General features: G+C 62.2%; 6 protein-coding genes across 6 annotated transcripts; 2 read left to right on the top strand and 4 right to left on the bottom strand.

Annotated features, from left to right (window-relative positions):
- Positions 1 to 20: 20 nt before the first annotated feature.
- FFUJ_12240 (Trans-enoyl reductase) lies at positions 21 to 1,352 on the bottom strand. The gene is made up of 4 exons (XM_062771193.1): positions 1,258 to 1,352; positions 453 to 1,214; positions 250 to 405; positions 21 to 211 (listed from the first exon to the last, which is right to left on the bottom strand). Exons 1-4 carry the CDS (start codon positions 1,291 to 1,293, stop codon positions 170 to 172), a joined length of 996 nt encoding a protein of 331 aa, XP_062627177.1. The 5' UTR covers positions 1,294 to 1,352; the 3' UTR covers positions 21 to 169.
- A 472-nt stretch (positions 1,353 to 1,824) lies between these two features.
- ZEU1 (Thymidylate kinase) lies at positions 1,825 to 2,693 on the bottom strand (the record flags this gene model as incomplete). Its single annotated transcript, XM_062771192.1, has 5 exons — positions 1,825 to 2,166; positions 2,208 to 2,295; positions 2,340 to 2,448; positions 2,495 to 2,627; positions 2,676 to 2,693. The coding sequence occupies 5 exons, from the start codon at positions 2,691 to 2,693 to the stop codon at positions 1,825 to 1,827; spliced, it is 690 nt and encodes a 229-aa protein (XP_062627176.1).
- A 205-nt stretch (positions 2,694 to 2,898) lies between these two features.
- On the top strand, positions 2,899 to 5,255 carry rhp7 (DNA repair protein rhp7). The gene is given in 6 exon segments (XM_062771191.1): positions 2,899 to 2,994; positions 3,045 to 3,404; positions 3,416 to 3,812; positions 3,849 to 4,718; positions 4,769 to 5,071; positions 5,157 to 5,255. The coding sequence occupies 5 exon segments, from the start codon at positions 2,923 to 2,925 to the stop codon at positions 4,843 to 4,845; spliced, it is 1,776 nt and encodes a 591-aa protein (XP_062627175.1). The 5' UTR covers positions 2,899 to 2,922; the 3' UTR covers positions 4,846 to 5,071; positions 5,157 to 5,255.
- Positions 5,256 to 8,606: 3,351 nt separating this feature from the next.
- On the top strand, positions 8,607 to 10,350 carry UBL5 (Ubiquitin-like protein 5). Its single transcript, XM_062771190.1, has 2 exons — positions 8,607 to 9,439; positions 9,477 to 10,350. The coding sequence occupies exons 1-2, from the start codon at positions 8,615 to 8,617 to the stop codon at positions 9,492 to 9,494; spliced, it is 843 nt and encodes a 280-aa protein (XP_062627174.1). The 5' UTR covers positions 8,607 to 8,614; the 3' UTR covers positions 9,495 to 10,350.
- On the bottom strand, positions 9,633 to 10,894 carry CNL05250 (ATP-dependent (S)-NAD(P)H-hydrate dehydratase; the record flags this gene model as incomplete). The annotated part of the gene is made up of 3 exons (XM_062771189.1): positions 10,677 to 10,894; positions 10,484 to 10,619; positions 9,633 to 10,419 (listed from the first exon to the last, which is right to left on the bottom strand). The coding sequence occupies exons 1-3, from the start codon at positions 10,867 to 10,869 to the stop codon at positions 9,633 to 9,635; spliced, it is 1,116 nt and encodes a 371-aa protein (XP_062627173.1). The 5' UTR covers positions 10,870 to 10,894.
- Positions 10,895 to 11,948: 1,054 nt separating this feature from the next.
- On the bottom strand, positions 11,949 to 14,947 carry PROP1 (Homeobox protein prophet of Pit-1). Its single transcript, XM_062771188.1, has 2 exons — positions 13,716 to 14,947; positions 11,949 to 13,591 (listed from the first exon to the last, which is right to left on the bottom strand). The coding sequence occupies exons 1-2, from the start codon at positions 14,708 to 14,710 to the stop codon at positions 12,208 to 12,210; spliced, it is 2,379 nt and encodes a 792-aa protein (XP_062627172.1). The 5' UTR covers positions 14,711 to 14,947; the 3' UTR covers positions 11,949 to 12,207.
- Positions 14,948 to 15,912: the final 965 nt, after the last annotated feature.

Genomic DNA, 15,912 nt, shown 5'->3' with positions numbered 1-15,912 from the left:
CGGGCGTGGGTCTGACGGTGAGCGTATTGGTGATCCCGTTGCTGGCGCACAGTCTTGCCAAGCCGCCAAACTGCCTCGCAGATCTCATACATTCAAGCCATTGAGTCCAACGTCATAGGTAGCAACAGTGAACGGCCACTTGCTTAAACTGGAACAAGCTTAGTCTCCCCTAGATCTTGTACACGAGCTTCTTGCCCGACACCTTGCCCGCCTACAACTGTCAGCAACATTCAGTAGCGCAGTACCCACGCGGAGCTCGTCCAGGCCCTCGGGAATGCGCTCGAGGCCAGAGCGCAAGTCGACGGGGATGGGCTTGAGGCCGGCGTCGATGAACGCCGGAAGCTGAGCCACGGCGGCTGCGAGCGCGGCGGCGTCACGGCCGTTGTACGGGAAGATTGCGGGGGCCTGGGGCGGATGGTCAGCAATGTCATCTCTGTGCTCGCTCCACGCACAGTCTTGAACGCGGTAAGCAGCCACACGGGCGCGATGTCGACGCCGGCGGGCGGCGTCGTGGGCGGGCCCGTGACGGTGGAGACCTTTGCGCCGGGCTTGATGCTGCCGAGGATAATGTCCCACGTGCCGGCCGCCTCGAACGCGTACGCGACCTCGCCGCCGGCCGTCGCGTTCTTGACCTGCGCGATCGCCGCCTGGGGGTCATGGTAGTCGACGACGACGTCGGCGCCAAAGGACCGCACGAGCGCCTCGGAGCGCTTGCTCGCCGTCGCGATCACGCGCAGGCCTGCACGCTTGGCGTACTGGATCGCGAAGAGCCCGACCGTCGTCGCGCCGCCCGACACGAGGAACCACGGCGAGCCGGGCACCGTCGCAGGCGGGAGGGGCAGGCCGAGCTTGTCGTACAACGCGATGGCGGGGGTGAGCGCCGACGTGTCGTACGTGACCGCGTCGGCGTCGGCAACCGACTGGGGAATGTGGAACGCGAACGCCGCCTCGACGGCAGTGTACTCGGCCGCCGTGCCCTGGTTTGGCAGCGCCGAGCCGTGCACGATGCCGCTGACGCGGTCGCCGGGCTTGAACTTGTCCGACGGCGCGTCGGCGCCCAGCGCGACCACCTCGCCGACAAAGTCGAAGCCGACGCGCGAGCCCGGCTGCCCCAGCTTGGCGTCGACGGGGTTCAGGCCCACATGCGAGACTTTGACGAGGAGCTCGGACGGCCCGGGAGTCGGCTTGGGCACGTCGTGGACTGAGGCTGTGGTCTGGGGTTGTGAGCTGGCGACGACGAGCTGTTGAGTGGCTTACCGCCGTGTCGTGGATAACGGCCTTGATGGTGCTCATTGTGGGTGACGTTGGGTTAGAGGCTGGGTGAGTGGCGAGTGAAGCAGGGGAGGGGAGTAAGTAGGGGCGTAAGTGACATCGACAGCGACGGCCATTCTTATGCACTCCATGGCGTGAGAGACGCCCACCACGGCGTCATACGTGCAGATTAGCACGAACGACAAGAAGCCATACGTCGAGGCTACTGATCCGCGATCTGGCGCAAGGACCGCGTGGTGTGCCATCTACGTTCTGTGGTTGATAAGCGACGACAGGCGGGAGTCAGCACCTGGAGAAGCTAGAGGGGCGGTAATCCAAGTTTGGAGGTCACGTTCACTAAATGAGGCATGAGATTGAGGCATGGCATGCCATTCCTTGTTTCACTGCTGGCGCAGCCGGCCGGAACCGGGCGCCGATTGACGTATGCTGTTGTTGCTCCGTGCAGCCGATGGCACGCCTGGTCATGCCAGTTCCATGTGCAACCGCGCAATGCAAGTGCTCTCATGTCTACGCCGGTTGCTAGATCGCCTCCGTCATCGCTGGCGGTCGCCGCTATGCAGCGCCAGCTTCCGCGACCCACAGCTGGGGCACGTCCGGTCCCGAAGCCGCGACGAGGCGCTCAGCCTCAGCGTACAGTTCCGTAGCGAGCTGAGCCGGCACGGTCCCCTCCGTCTCGTATGTCTTCCACCTTGCTTCTCCGTGGTCTCGCTTGAATTGCGCGGCGACGGCCTCAAACTGCGCCTTGACGCGCGTCTGGAACTCGACGCGCTCGTACCGCTCTTCGCCGTACCCCCCTCGCTGGGCCAGCGCGGTGGGCGACGCAGTGAGGTAGAACACTGCGTCGGGACGCGGCAGGCCGATATCGGGCTTGGTGCAGAACTCGAGCGAGAGGCCCTGGGCTGTCAGCTTCACAATGGAGGCACGTATGTTCGTACCTTGGCCATGGTGTATGCCGCGCCGGAGAACGCGTATCGGTCCGTGATGATCCACGTGCCGTCTGCGAGATCACGCTTGATGCCCTCGCTGAGGAGTCAGTGGGTGATACGGCATCGGCTGACTACACCCACGCGCATTCCCATCGGTTCTCGCTGAACAGCTGGTGGACGTGCTCGTCGTCCAGCTCGAGCTCTTTGCGGAGGTACGCGTCAATTGTCTTGCCGGATGGCAGGGTACGGTCTGAAGGTCAGTGGGTGACAGAGTGCATGACGAAGAGGCACCCCACCAGGGAACACCTGCAGCCTCGCCTTGCGGCCGCTCGCCTCGGCCAGCTTGACGAGCTCGCGCGCGAGGGTCGACTTGCCCGTGCGGTCGAGTCCCTCGAGGACGATGAACCCGCCGCGGGGTGTAGGATGGGGCTGGGGCGAGTTAGGTCGTGCACAAATGCCCTCTTTCGAGCTACCCACATTCGAGCTGCTGGCCATACTTGGTGGTGATTATGTTGATGCAGTCGAGACGAGCGGCAATCGCACTGTTGACTTTCGACGCGGCGCGTCCCAGGCACGCGTCTGGTCATATCTCCACTTTCCCACGGTCGGCGCAGTTGACTAACCTTGACCGTGCTGATCATTTCGAGGGTGCGCGATCCTGGGCTGATTGTTGCTATCGAACTTTGTCCTCACCGCTTCCCACTCACTCACAACACGCACAGCAATGGCAGGACGACGCGGACGCGCCGGGGCAGCCGTGCGCGGCCCCACCTCTGCCCTCACATCGTTCCTCGCTGTGCGTTGCTCGTTGGACTGCACACACACACGCTGACATGAAAACAACAGGGTCTCGGCGTCGAGCCACAGCTCGGAGGAAACCAGTCCACGGAGCAAGACACTACCGCGCCCAACGCTGAAGCGGGTCCGTCGCGTATCGAAGAGGAGAAGGAAGACGTCGACAGCGACGACCTCGACGCGCGCCCGCCCAAGCGCCGCCGCGCACTCTCCATCGACTCGGATGACCTCGACGCTGAGACGCCGTCGAACGGCATCAGTACCGCCGTGTCGTCAGCCATTAACACGCCTGCCTCGGGCTCGCGTGCTACCAGCGTCGCGGCGGGAGCTGGTGCTTCCATCAAGCCGTCTGCGCTCAAGGGCAACGGAAGCTTCATGAACTGTGGCGAGTGTGGCAAGAAGTTCACTGTGGTATGTCGTAGCTGTACTGCGCCGCGCACGTCAAGCTAAGACCTCAGACGCAATACACAAAGGAACACCCCCGCCGGCCACAGACGTGGCTGTGCGTTCAGTGCTGCCCCAAGCTCGGCCTCGAAGCCTTCGGCAAGAAGAAGGCGCCGGCCAAGGCCGCACCCAAGAAGGCCGCCCGTGAGAAGATTGTTCACTACGAGGTCACAAAGGGCCCTACACCTCTCGCCGATCTCTGTATCCAGATGATCGGCAAGTATATCGAGGAGGTCGAGGCGCTCGGTGACATCGGAAGTGTCAACATGGGCAAGGTGTGCAAGATCATCTGTAAGAGCCGCCGCTTGACGCCAGAAACCGCCACGCTGCTGTACTCGGTCGACAGAACCGAGCTGACCATGTACGACTGCACTTGTGAGTGATAAGTCCCTGGACAGCCACTCACACCAGTGCTTGTTCACGAGTCGTACCTCGCCATGGCCAACCTATGCCCCAACCTCGTCACCCTCAACCTGCAGTACTGTGGGCAGATGCAGACCGAGACCTTGGAAGCCTGGGGCAAGTCTCTGCGTCATCTGCGCCATCTGGAGCTGTACGGCCCCTTCCTCGTGCGCAAGGAGGGCTGGATCAGTTTCTTCAAGGCGGTTGGGAGCCGTCTCGAGTCGCTCTCCATCACGCAGTCGCCCCGCATCGACCAGGAGACGATCGAAGTGCTGGTCAAGTCGTGCCCCAACCTCCGCACGCTGCACCTCGCCGAGATCGGCAAGCTCGACTCTGACTTCCTCATCCCGCTCGCAAAGCTCAAGCACCTGCACTCGCTCGAGCTCTCCAGCCCGGGCGGCACAGCGCTGAGCGACGACGCGCTCGACACGTTCCTCCAGGCCGTGGGCGCAAACCTCACCTCCCTCAACCTAGACTACAACCCCGAGCTCTCGGACGCCGTCCTTGTCTCGATCGCGCAGCACTGCCCCAAGCTCACCAAGCTCTCCCTGCGCGACATTGATCTCACAGACGCGGCGGTCAAGACCTTCTTCGACACGCGCCTCAAGCACCGCCGCCCCGGCTTCTCCCACCTCGACCTCGAGAAGGGGCACGACCTCGCCGGGCAGAGCCTGCGTGCGCTCATCAAGCAGAGCGATGCCACCATCGAGCGGCTGTCCCTGCTCGGATGGCGCAATGTCGACGCCGATGCCGTGTCCCTCCTCGCCGGCTGCAAGAAGCTCGGTGTGGTGGACCTCAGCTGGTGCCGCCACGTCACCGACTTTACCATCAAGGACATCATTGATGGGTGTCCTGCTATCAAGGAGATCCGTGTCTGGGGTGAGTGACCGCTCCTCTTTAATTTTGAGGTCATTCACTCACGCTGCCAGGCTGTAACCACCTCACGGACAACGTCCCCCGCAAGCGTGGCCTGAAGATTGTCGGCATCGAGACGCATGCCTTGTGAAGTGAACAACCGAGCCGCCACTCCAGCATTCACACCTGTAGTATGTTGTATTCATCCGCATTGTATACAGGCATACCGCCGATACCACGCATGTAGGCAATGTGTATCGTATGAGTAGCCAATGATTACTTGGTGACGACGCCAATCAGCTCCTTGAGGTCTTCAAAACGGCCTTGCTTCTTCGCGGCCTTGACCTCGCGCGTTCCCGACTTCTCGAATGCCTGTGGTGTGAGCTGTTGAAATTGAGTGGTGAGCTCACCTTTGCAACAAGGTCGTCCTTGCGCTTTTCTGGAAGCTGGTTAGTCGCTCAACGCAGGGTTTCGTTCAGCTCACGAATATCAAGAACCTTGGACTCGATCGTGTCCTCGGCGATGAGTTGGAAAACGCGGACAGTCTTGCGCTGCCCCATCTGCGAGCTTAGCTGGATAGTCCCGTGGCAGCTCACCCTATGAACGCGGTCGACTGCTTGGGCTTCAATCGCGCTCTGCCACCATGGGTCGCACTACATGGGTTAGATCATGATTAAAAGCGAACCCACAAGGAAGACATTGCTAGCGGCGGTGAGGTTGAGGCCCACGGCGCCAGACTTGAGCGAGATGAGCATAACCACGGGGTTGTTGTCGCGGTTGTCGTCCGTCACTGGGGTCTGGAACTGGGCGATGACCTGCTGGCGCTACTTGTCAGCTTCGGTTCTCAGCGAATGCAGCTCACCTTCTTGGCTGGCATGGTCCCGTCAAAGCGGCAGAACGTGATGCCCTCCTCTTGGAGCACACCAGCGACGCGGTCGAGGAAGGTCGTGAACTGGGAGAAGACGAGAGTCTTGTCGTTGGCATCGAATGCCTTGAGGTAGCGAACGAGCTCGCTGATCTTGGCTGAGCGCGTTGGAGGCTTCACGACGTTGTCTTCCGCTGAGCTGGGGTCGACATCAGGTGGGAGTTCAAGAAGCGAGCTGAGAGCAAGAGGGTGGCGGTCCATGGGGCACAGGGCTTGGCGATTGATAACCTCTGTGATGCAGAGCAAGCAGACTGGGCGAGGTCAGTTGTAATACATAGCGAGTCATATAACTGACATGGATGGCCGCAGTCTGTGATCCGAGGGTCATCAAGCACATCGAAGCAAACCTGAAGCGGTTAGGGAATATCGCGCAAGCTGCTCACCGAGCACTCCTCTTGGTCGGCAATCGCCTGACGCAGCTTCTCTATCAGCTTCTCCTTCTGCTCCGGCTGGAGCGACAAGATGGAAACAGATGGACCAGCAGGTGACGTATCGATGTTGCGGAGGGTCTCGAGATAGTCGGCTGGAATCATGTCGGCAGAGAGACACAGCTGGCGCACTGGGACGTCAGATACACTCTCACCGAACCTGACATCCGACTTACTCCTGGTCAACATCGACAGGACATTGGCACCGGTCTGGTAGGTTAGCTCATGACGTGTGTAGGTTACCTACCCCACCAGTCGCCACGCTCTCCTGGAAACGCTTTGCTGACTCCACCTGGACCTCATCATACAGCTTCCTCGTCTCGGGGTCGAGCTTGACGGGGCACTGGTAGTACTCGATCTTTGGCAGGTTAATGAGCTTCTTTCCCTTCCTGTCCTTGCTCTCCTTCGTGCGGCGGAGGAGGACTTGGCCGACAATTGCCTGCAGCAGGCGGCTGGCCTCGCCTAATCCCGTTTTGATGGGGCGGAGAATGAGCGACTTGAAGATCTGTGGGTCATCAAGTGGCACGCAGAGACGGAGACACGTTAGGAGGGTCCCGAGGTCGGCAGCCGAGTTGACGATCGGAGTGCCGGTGCAGACCCAGCGGCGCTCCGCTTGCAGGTCACCAAATGCCTGGGTCACTGGGCAGGTGAGAGAGTATTGCGAACTCGACACCTACTCTTCGCCTTCGGGTTCTTCATAACGTGGCCCTCGTCTGCCACGACACGTTTCCACTTGACCTTCATGAGGGGGCCCGAGGTGCTCGTTGTCTTTGCCTTCTTACTCTTGCCTGTGGGCGTGCTCGACCCCGCAGGCACCTGCATCTCGGCTGCAAGAGTTTGGTATGTCGTCAAGACAACCTGCCTGTCAGCTCCGTGGGTGGTGGAGGAGCTCACGTCATGCTGTGACACGGCGGTGGCTCCAATGCCCTTTCCTGCGCCGTGATACGTGTACGAGTTTAGCTTGCCGATTACCACGTGGTCCTCGATTTGCTTCTCCCAGTTGCTAAGGACGGACAGGGGGCAAACTGCAGCATGAGTTCAAGCACCAATACTCGTGAGCTCACCAATGAGAGTAGCATTGGAAAACCCAGACGCAGGCTTGCTTTTTCTTGTCGCCAGCACGAGCGCGAGAGTGGTGAGGGTCTTGCCTGGGGGGGTCAGCTTTCCTCTTCAAGCTAGAGTTGAGCTGACCTAGGCCCATTCCGTCGGCGATGATACCACCACGTCCCAGTGTAGGCGTGTCGACCTGTGGCGTCTTGGTGGCAATGTTGACCCAGTACTCTTGCGTCTTTCCCTCCGGTGCATGGCGCGCCCAGAACTGGACAGGGGCGTCACCGACCTTCTTCGGGAGAATGGGGTTCTCATGCTCCACCATCCACTGCAGGGCTTGGGACTGGTGGGGCAGAAGGTCAACGAGTAGGTCACCCGAGGCCAGGGAAGGCGGTGATGGATGTGGTGGGAGGTTGGCGACGTCCAAGTCGGCTGTGAGAACGGACTGGAGAGTGAGTGATACGTGAGAGGACGGCCCACTCACCATGACGTTGTTCGCAAACTTCTCCTCCTCCTTGACCTCGGTCAACTTGTTCAGGAGTCTACCCAACTCAGCCTCCTGTGCAGATAATCCAGCACCATCGCCCTTGCCCTTCCCTTTGGCAGCCTGTGCCGCCTCGGCCTGCCTCATGCGGTCGAAGCCTAGCTGCCCAGGGGTAGCCCACTCGAGCTCGGGCTCGAGGTAGCGCCGGTGCGACGGTCGGGCGTAGATGAGCATATCACTGGTTGTCAGCTGCGGCAAGCGTTTTGTGTAGCTCACATCTTGAGCTTGTAGTGCAGCGCGCGGTCGAGGTTCTGCCCGATCATCCGCCCCTCGACTGCGATGAGATTGTGGTCCATGAGCGGCGCGATCTTGGCTGCCACGGCGCGGGGCACATGGCCGACCTGCTGCCCGGTGGCGTTTATGACCTGATACGTGAGTGGATATCTAGCATCGACACCCTATCCTTCTCACCTGCACCGCGTTGCTGTCGTACGGGTTGTTCGGCTGCCGTCTAAGGAGGACATACTCGCCTCTGCCGACGAGGCCTCTGTAGTGCTGCACACCGACGATGTCGGTGCGGAGGGTGACATATAGCTGGGGTGAGCTACACGTGTTACCCCTGGTCAGCTCACCTCATCCAGCTCGATGGGGGGTGCGTCTTCCTCCTCCTCGTCATATTTCTGCGCGGGGGACGAGGGGCGCTGTCGTTTGGTGCCCTTGCTGCTGCCTGCCTTGGCAGGGGACTGCCGGGGTGGCCTCGCGCGCGAGGAAGAGCCCTCGCCATGTACCGCTAGGCCTTCCATACTGATTTGAAAGGATAAGAGTTGTGCCGAAGTGTAGAAAGAGAAATGGAAATGATCATCATCACATACGACGCGATGGACGCGATCTTCGTCGACTGGTGGAGGAGGAATGCGGGGGCCCGCCTCTTCCTCACCACTTATCCGCTCCCCCCACATCGCCACCAACAACTTCGAAGTCAAACGAGCTCAAACTCGATCAACTCTTTGTTTTCCTCATCCATCCCACCACTATGCCCGCCTCGCCCTCACCAGAAAGATCACGCCGGCGCTCGGCCTCGCCGTCCCGCGAACCGCGGCGCGACCGCTCGCGCTCGCGCTCGCCGCCACCAAAGCAGTGGTCGCAGCGCAAGGCGAAGGAGCTGTCGTTCTACAAGAAGGGCGGCGCGGCCCCGCCGCCACCGCGCGCGCCGGGCGCGGCGTATGTCGAGGAGGAGGAGACGGCCAAGGAGCGCGCGCAGCGCCGCGAGCGCGGAGAGGTGCCCCGCCGCTTTGGCGGCTCGCGCGAGCAGGGCGTGCGGAATACGATGGGCAACGTCGTCGTGCCCGTCGCTTCGGCGCCGGGGAGCTTCAAGCGGACCGGCGACCCGCTGGACCGGCTCGGCGTGCGCGGCGAGCCCAAGGACCGGGAGTACAGGAGAGAGGACCGCGACCGCGAGCGTGAGCGGGATCGGTACAGGGATCGAGACGACCGCGATCGGAGGGACAGAGACCGCGACCGCGAACACCGCGACAGGGACCGCGATCACCGGCGCGACGACCGCGACCGCGAGAGGCCATCAGCCGCGTCTACAGCCCAGCCGCCACAGCGCCCGCCCGCCCCCGGCTCCAGCGCACCCCCGACCATCCGCCCCGGCCGCATGATCGAAGTGATCGCCAACGACCGCATGGGACGTAAAGTCCGCGTCAAGTGCCTCCCGACCGACACGGTGGGCGACCTGAAGCGCCTGATCGCCGCGCAGACGGGCACGTCGGCGCAGAAGATCCAGCTCAAGAAGTGGTATACCATGTTCAAGGACCACGTCACGCTGCAGGACTATGAGATTAACGATGGGATGGTGAGTGTGCCGTGGGTGGGTGGTCCTGACGGCCCAGAGTCTCGAGATGTACTAGGCGGCGCGGGGAGAGTTAGAGGTGTGCTGGGCTATGGTGCGGCTGGGGCGAGGACTTCGTGGCGGCCTGCTGGCCCCCGATGCCACCGATATGCATTATTTACCTACACCACTGTATGCCAAGTCCCCTCGCCCGCCACTACAACCTCCCCTTCTCCTCCTTCTCCTCCTGGTATCGCCCAAACAGCTCGTCGTAAACCGGCCCAACGAGCTCAACCAAATCATTAGTGACCATGGCCCGCTTCTTCGTCTCCCATCCGCGCCTAGAGACCGTGCGGTTGAAGGTGCTCGCGCCATAAGCCGCCAGCAGCGGGATGTGCGGGGTGAGCTGCTCGTCGGGCGCATGCCCGACGTGGGCGTATGCGCCGCGCGCCCACTCCAGTCCCCAGGCGAGCAGGGTGCCCGTAGAGCCGGAGAGGATATCCCCCTGCCCGCCTACGCGCTTGAGTCCGCCCTGCGTGCTCTCCACCAGCGTGTCGCCCTGCACGCCAAACACGGCGGGTAGCGCCGCGCCGTTGGAGATGACGTCGTTCGCGCCTTTCTGGATAATCGTCACGTTGCCGAGCTTCTTCGCGAGCGCCGCACAGCTGCCTTCTGCCTTGGCGTCGATGCCAGTCGCGGAGCACAGGCGCCCAAACTCCATCACGTTCGGCGTGAGGATCACGCGCTGCCCGTTCCAGCCGGACACTAGCTCGGGCTCCGAGTTGAGCAGCCACAGCCCGTCGGCGTCGACGACGACGCCCAGCGTGCTGTCCTTGGCGAGGCGGAGCGCCTCCCGCGCACAGCTCTGCATGAACTCGCTCCTGCCGAGCCCTGGCCCAATGACGAGCACGTGCAGGCGCTCCAGCACCGACTTGAGCTCGGCGCGCGCGGCGTAGATGCCTTTTGACTCGTCGAGCGTCGCGTGGACGATGAGGTCGGGGGAGCTGCATGAGGAGTCAGTTGTGTCTCCTTCGTTCCAGGCCTAGGAGCCAGCTCCACCCCACCCACTACGTCTTGATCACGGCCCCGGCCCCAGGCTCGCACAGCACATGCGCCAAGTCGGCGCCGAAGCGCATCGCGCCCATCGCGGCAAAGTACGGCGCGCCGGCGTAGTCCCCGGAACCGCCGAGCACGCCTATGCGGCCTGCGGGGTGGGTCAGCAGCCTCCCTTTCCTTCCCCCTCTCTGCACGCCGCACGCACCAGCCTGGCCCTTGTGTAGCTTGTGCGACAGGGGCGGGATGAGCCGCCGCACGAGTGAGAGCGTGTGTTCGTGTGTCGACGAGGACGACATTGCGCGATGCCGGAGAAGGAGGAGGAGGCTGCGCGCCGGGGCGGTGGTTGAGAGGGGTCGTTTAGAGGCCGTGTATGCGTACGCTCTGGACAGAGGGCGCATAGGCTTGTCGAGCGCGAGAGTTGGATGGTTGAGAGTGATGTTGATGATGTCGGGTCTGCGCGGATATGTGAGAGTGGCTTTGTGGTCGTGACGTAGCGCCACGTGGCTGCTTGGACTGGTGCGCTGGTGCTGGAATCTCATTCCGCCAGGCAGCGCAATGTTAATATGGCGGCGGGATCGTTGCAATGTCCACCGTCCACCATAGCGCCGCGCGCCGCCCCGCAATGTCACGCACGGCGCACAAGCCGGCCGTCACGAGCCGCATCGAGCAATGCAACATGACCGACTCGACGCACTGGCGCACCCACCGGGGGCCAGTCTAATCCCCGCCGCGCCGCCTTGATAGATCTAGCTCGCACTCGCCGAACAGGTGACATGGCAACAGACAATGTGGGCGCAGCGGCGTAAAGTACGACGCGTCGCACTTACTTTGTCTTTACATGGTGCTATTGTAGTCTGTGGGAAGTTGGTTCAGTTCCGACATTTACCTGCGCGGGCACGTGCAGGTACGCCGTGCGGTCATGCAGAGATGGGAAAACGAGGCGGCCGCCAACAGTAGCGCGTCGCGTAATGCAATGCTCAACATTGCAGGTGCGTCACTTTGCAGGGACGACGCGACTAGTGCGGCGGAGTAGCAAGTCGCGTGAGTGGGTGAGGAATCTCCGCCCACCCCGTCACACCCCTGCCGTACTACATGAATACTCGCACAGCCTATTGTGTCCCGTAAAACTTTCCAGAGATGGGCAAGATGCAGCCGCAGCAAGAATCTCGTCGTCAAGCCTATTGTGCCGCCGCCGCTCGTGCCGTTCCCGACGACTGGCGGACGCGTGTGGCGCCGCGCCGCCGCTCCCTTCCAAGTCACACTTCCCACGAAATCTCATTTGACACACGGACAGCTTGCAACCTGCCAGCCCACAAGCGTGTCATTCAACAACGACCGGTCCCTGCCCTGCAATGTGACCAAACTACTGCGACAGGGCATGTGACGTCTAGCCAGACTCACTGGTGCGCAACGCCAACGCGACCAGAACTCATGTCACTAGCTGCTGCACCTGCCACTTGCACTTTGCTCCCAATCGTGTGTCTGCTGCTCCCAACCGTGGCATAGCAATCGGACGGCTGGCGCCCAACGTACAATACGGATATACCAGAACACTCGTAAAACACGGCAGAAACGAAACAAGAGCCCAATCTTAACCTTCTTCTTCCTCTCCGCGCGCTATCGTACACCTTTTGTCGTAATGCTACTTCCTTTCTGCTGATACAGTCCGATCGTCGCTACCGTTCGCGTCGTCGTCATCGCCATCGTAGTAGTAGTCTAGTCCGCTCCACGAGCGCTCAGCGCCCATTGAGCAGTTCCATGAGCGCCTGCGCGCCCGTAATGACGTTTTCGTCCATCTCAGGGGTGCCACGCTTAGCCTCGGGCTCGAGCTCGGTCGAAAACGAGTAGATGCTGCGGCCCTTGGGAATCGGGAGGCGTGGCTTGGGTGCGAGCGGTGCAGCGTTGGCGGCGCTCGGGCCATCCTTGACGCTGTTGGGAGCGCTTGCGGGGTCCGTGGTCGCAGTCTTGGGCGACGAAGAGTCGGCGTCGGTAGGGGTGGGGGAACGCGTCGCGTCAGGCACGGGCGAGGAACGCTCCTCGATAGGCACTTCTGTGACGGAGCGGGAGCGATCAAACGAGTCACGGTGCTTGAGTGACGGGAGGTGCGACCATGAGCCCTGGCGAGAGAGCTTGCGCTTCTTGTCCGTGGCGGCAGTGGCAGCAGATGACATTGACTGCGCCGAGGGAGGGCGAGCAATGTGCTCGGGGGCGGGGGGAGGTGCCGAGCGCGCGCCAGCCGAAGTGCTACGCGACGGGACGGGGTCGGTGACGGCGCGCATGGAAAGCATGCCGGGAACCGACGAACCAAGGCCGTTGTTGTTGGCAAGGTAGCGTGCACGCGACGAACAGGCAAGGACATCCGAGCTCGACGCGCGACCAAATGACGAACGCGCACGGTGGCCACCAAAGCCAGCGCCAGCAGTTGGGCGACCCAGGCCGATCGACGGGAGGGTGGGGCGAGGAGCACGGGCAGCCGCAGCATAACGCGCACGCTTGCGCGTAGGCGAGTCCTCGTCACCGACAGAGTCCTCCTCGTCCTCGGGTGGCTCGATAACGTCAGAAGACAGCTCGGACGGGAGCATGTTGAGAAGCGCCTCGCGGTAGCGGGGGTCGTTCTTGTGGAGCTGGTCAAAGTCCTCGACGCGGTGACGGGGACGCTGGGACGGGCGGTGAGTCATGCTCTGCTCGCGATCGGCGCAGACGTCGTCGAGCGAGTAGCCACGGCGGACAGGCTTGAGAGCGTAGATGGCACCAGGCGCGTGGTGGCCGGGGTGCGTAGGCGTCGGCGCAGTCATGGCCGAGTACGCGACGCGGTCGCCCGGAAGCGACGACCCAAGCGCGGGGGGCGAGGGAGTGGCGTGGATGCCAGTAGGCGACGAACCAGAAGGCTGCTGCGCGAACCACATGTCGGGAAGCAGGCGGTCCGAGACAATGTCCAGAATGACGTTTTGCTGCTCGATCGTAAACTTTGTCTGGTCACCGCCACGGTTGGCACGGTTGACCGCCGCGAGGGCCTTGGACGCCGTGTCCGGGTCATTGTCAGCGACCTGGAGAAGCATCTCTGCCTTCTTGAGGTCCTGGCGACGGTTCTGGAACCAAACGGTGAGGTGGCGAGTTGTGCTGGGGGAAGCGCGTGTCAGGGCAAGACTCTTTTCAGGGGCGCGACTGCGTGTTTGGTGGGCAGCCAACCAGCCAAATTGATGGCGGCGACCACACCAGGGTTTATTTAAATCAATCAACTTACCAGCCAAACCAGCGAGCAAGCTTCTGACGCTGCCACTTGTGAGGGTTGTGCGAGATGGTCCACAGAATCTCGAGCATGTCGAGCTCGCCGGGCGAGAACCTGCGGCGAGGCTTGTTCTTGCCGTGGTCCTCTGGGCGGTAGTCCCAAGGGTTGCACGAAACAAGGGTGCGACGCGCGGCCGCGCTGCTGCTGTCGTCGTTGTCGTTGGCGTTGTTGGCGTTGTCGCTGCTTGGCATCTCGCCCTGGTTGAGATACGCCGCCGGCAAGGGGCCAGGGAAGCGCTGCGGGGGAAGAAGCTCTTGCAGGTCGATAGGCCCAGCAGGGTAAGGCGAGCGAGTACGCATGTCGGGGGTCGACGGCATGTGGCTCACAGTCGAAGGAGACGAGTACGAAAGCGACATTGAACGGGCGCTTGGCGTGCTCTGGAGGTGGTGAAGCTGGGCCGGCGACGGCGCGTGGTGGCCATAGCGGGGCGACTGCATCGGGAGCTGGGCATGTCCATACTGCTGCTGCTGCTGGACCGAGTGGGGTGTGGGGAGGTGAGAGTGGTGGCCCGCGTGGTGGAGCGGGGGAGGGTTGTGGTGCCGGGCCGTCTGGTGCGAAGGGGTGCGGTGCGGCGTCGGCAAGGGAAGCAGCGCCGATGCAGGCGGCGGGGGCGCGGCAAACGCGAGGCCCTTGGGGAGGGGGAGCTCGCGCGCGTCGGGGTCGACCTTTGTCGCTGGTGCGCGGACTGGGGTCGCGTCTGCGGCCGAGGTCGCAGCGCCGGTTGCCGATGATGGCGTGGCTGGAGGGAAGCGCGTCGCGGCCGAAGAAAACAGATTGGCGGGCGCGTTGCTGCTGGGAATGTTGTCCACCTGGGCGAGGGGCTGTCGGGGGCGCGGCGAGGGCGACGGGGCTGCCAGAGACCCGAGCGTCGCGTCTCCGCGGTGGTGGTACTGCTTGAAGGGGAGCGAGTTTTCGTCGTTGTGCCTCCTGGGTGAAGGCGCGGTCGACATGAGTGGAGATTGAGCGTCTAGACTAGACGCTCTGGGTGTGGGGAAGAAGGTGAAGAAGAAGAAAAGGAATAGAACAAGTTACGCTGATGAAGAAGAGAGGAGAGAGAGATGGTGTACTGTACTCTGTGTGTGTGTGTGATGTATGCGTGTATGAGTAGTAGAGTGTGTGTGTGTGAGAGTGAGAGTAGATGAGAGTTGTTTGTTGAGCGCCAGGTGTCGTGTCGGATGGTAAGAGATGGATGCTCGAGATGGGAAGAATGGGGTCCAACAGGCGTTGGTATATGAATGTGACTGCTGGTGCGTGCAGGCAGCGAGTGCGCGGTGCGTGTCTGGCGTCTGGCGTCTGGCGTCTCCTTCTCCCGTGTTGACGCTCGGGGCGCGACCCCCCCCTAGACCCTGCCCAAACCCAATGAGGCAGGCTGGTACAGGCCACCCACCCCAACTGGCGTGACGCACCTACGATGGGCACCTCGATTTCAAGACCCAACATCGACGAGTCTGGTCCCTGAAACCGCATTTCTCTGCACTACTTACTGGCTGGCTGCTCCCCTGGCAACTTGATATCGCGTCGTACATAAAAAAAAATCCCACACTGACGCGCGCCGCGCGCCGTGCCGTTTGGACCTAAACTATATTCCCTCGGCTCTGGTGCGTTCCACGTCGTGATTCTAGCCTCTCGCTCGCCCTCTGGCGGCGTGCAGCCTGCCGCGCCGCCCGCGCCGTCCCCTTGTTTGGCAACTCGATATTTTCAGGGTCATGACGGAACCTTTGAGCCGCGTCGTAACCCATGACTGGCAGACAACTGCATAATTCCCATCTATGAGACCCCCCCTCGGCCCCTCCCTGGCCACCACCCCCGATTCCCTGCTCCCACATCCCTCAGACCAGGCGCCATCCACCTCGGCCACCTTGCTTCTTGTCCTCTTCCTCCTCGCCCCCAGCTGCTGCTGCTGCCGCCGCCGCCGCCGCCGGCACGTCACCCCCCTCATCCTCATCCCCCTCGTCCAGATCTTGAGGCACAAAGCTGGCACCAAGACCAACAACATCCAGAGTCGTTTCGCCATCTGGGCCCCGCCCAATGGACACCCGGAATGGTTCCTTGACTGTCAATTCGCTTTGACGATGCAGGCCTGTTTCGGGTTGTTGCCAAAGGGATGTGGGACAGTGGAATGAGGAATGAGGGGCCGAAGGCGGGGCGAGAT

This window comes from Vanrija pseudolonga, chromosome 3, assembly GCF_020906515.1.
Source record: "Vanrija pseudolonga chromosome 3, complete sequence".
NCBI classification, from domain to species: domain Eukaryota; kingdom Fungi; phylum Basidiomycota; class Tremellomycetes; order Trichosporonales; family Trichosporonaceae; genus Vanrija; species Vanrija pseudolonga.
Note: the sequence above shows the minus strand (reverse complement) of the source record. Positions and strands in the feature narration are given on the sequence as shown.

Excerpts from the sequence above, each read along its gene's own strand:
- FFUJ_12240 (XM_062771193.1), bottom strand. The coding sequence starts at position 1,293 with ATGAGCACCATCAAGGCCGTTATCCACGACACGGCG. Across the intron at positions 1,215-1,257 it reads CCGTTATCCACGACACGGCG|ACCACAGCCTCAGTCCACGA; the intron begins GTAAGCCACTCA and ends TCACAACCCCAG. Across the intron at positions 212-249 it reads AGGGCCTGGACGAGCTCCGC|GCGGGCAAGGTGTCGGGCAA; the intron begins GTGGGTACTGCG and ends TGACAGTTGTAG.
- PROP1 (XM_062771188.1), bottom strand. The coding sequence starts at position 14,710 with ATGTCGACCGCGCCTTCACCCAGGAGGCACAACGACGAAAACTCGCTC. Across the intron at positions 13,592-13,715 it reads CTTGCTCGCTGGTTTGGCTG|CACAACTCGCCACCTCACCG; the intron begins GTAAGTTGATTG and ends CGCTTCCCCCAG.
- rhp7 (XM_062771191.1), top strand. The coding sequence starts at position 2,923 with ATGGCAGGACGACGCGGACGCGCCGGGGCAGCCGTGCGCGGCCCCACC. Across the intron at positions 3,813-3,848 it reads GACCATGTACGACTGCACTT|TGCTTGTTCACGAGTCGTAC; the intron begins GTGAGTGATAAG and ends CACTCACACCAG. Across the intron at positions 4,719-4,768 it reads CAAGGAGATCCGTGTCTGGG|GCTGTAACCACCTCACGGAC; the intron begins GTGAGTGACCGC and ends TCACGCTGCCAG.
- UBL5 (XM_062771190.1), top strand. The coding sequence starts at position 8,615 with ATGCCCGCCTCGCCCTCACCAGAAAGATCACGCCGGCGCTCGGCCTCG.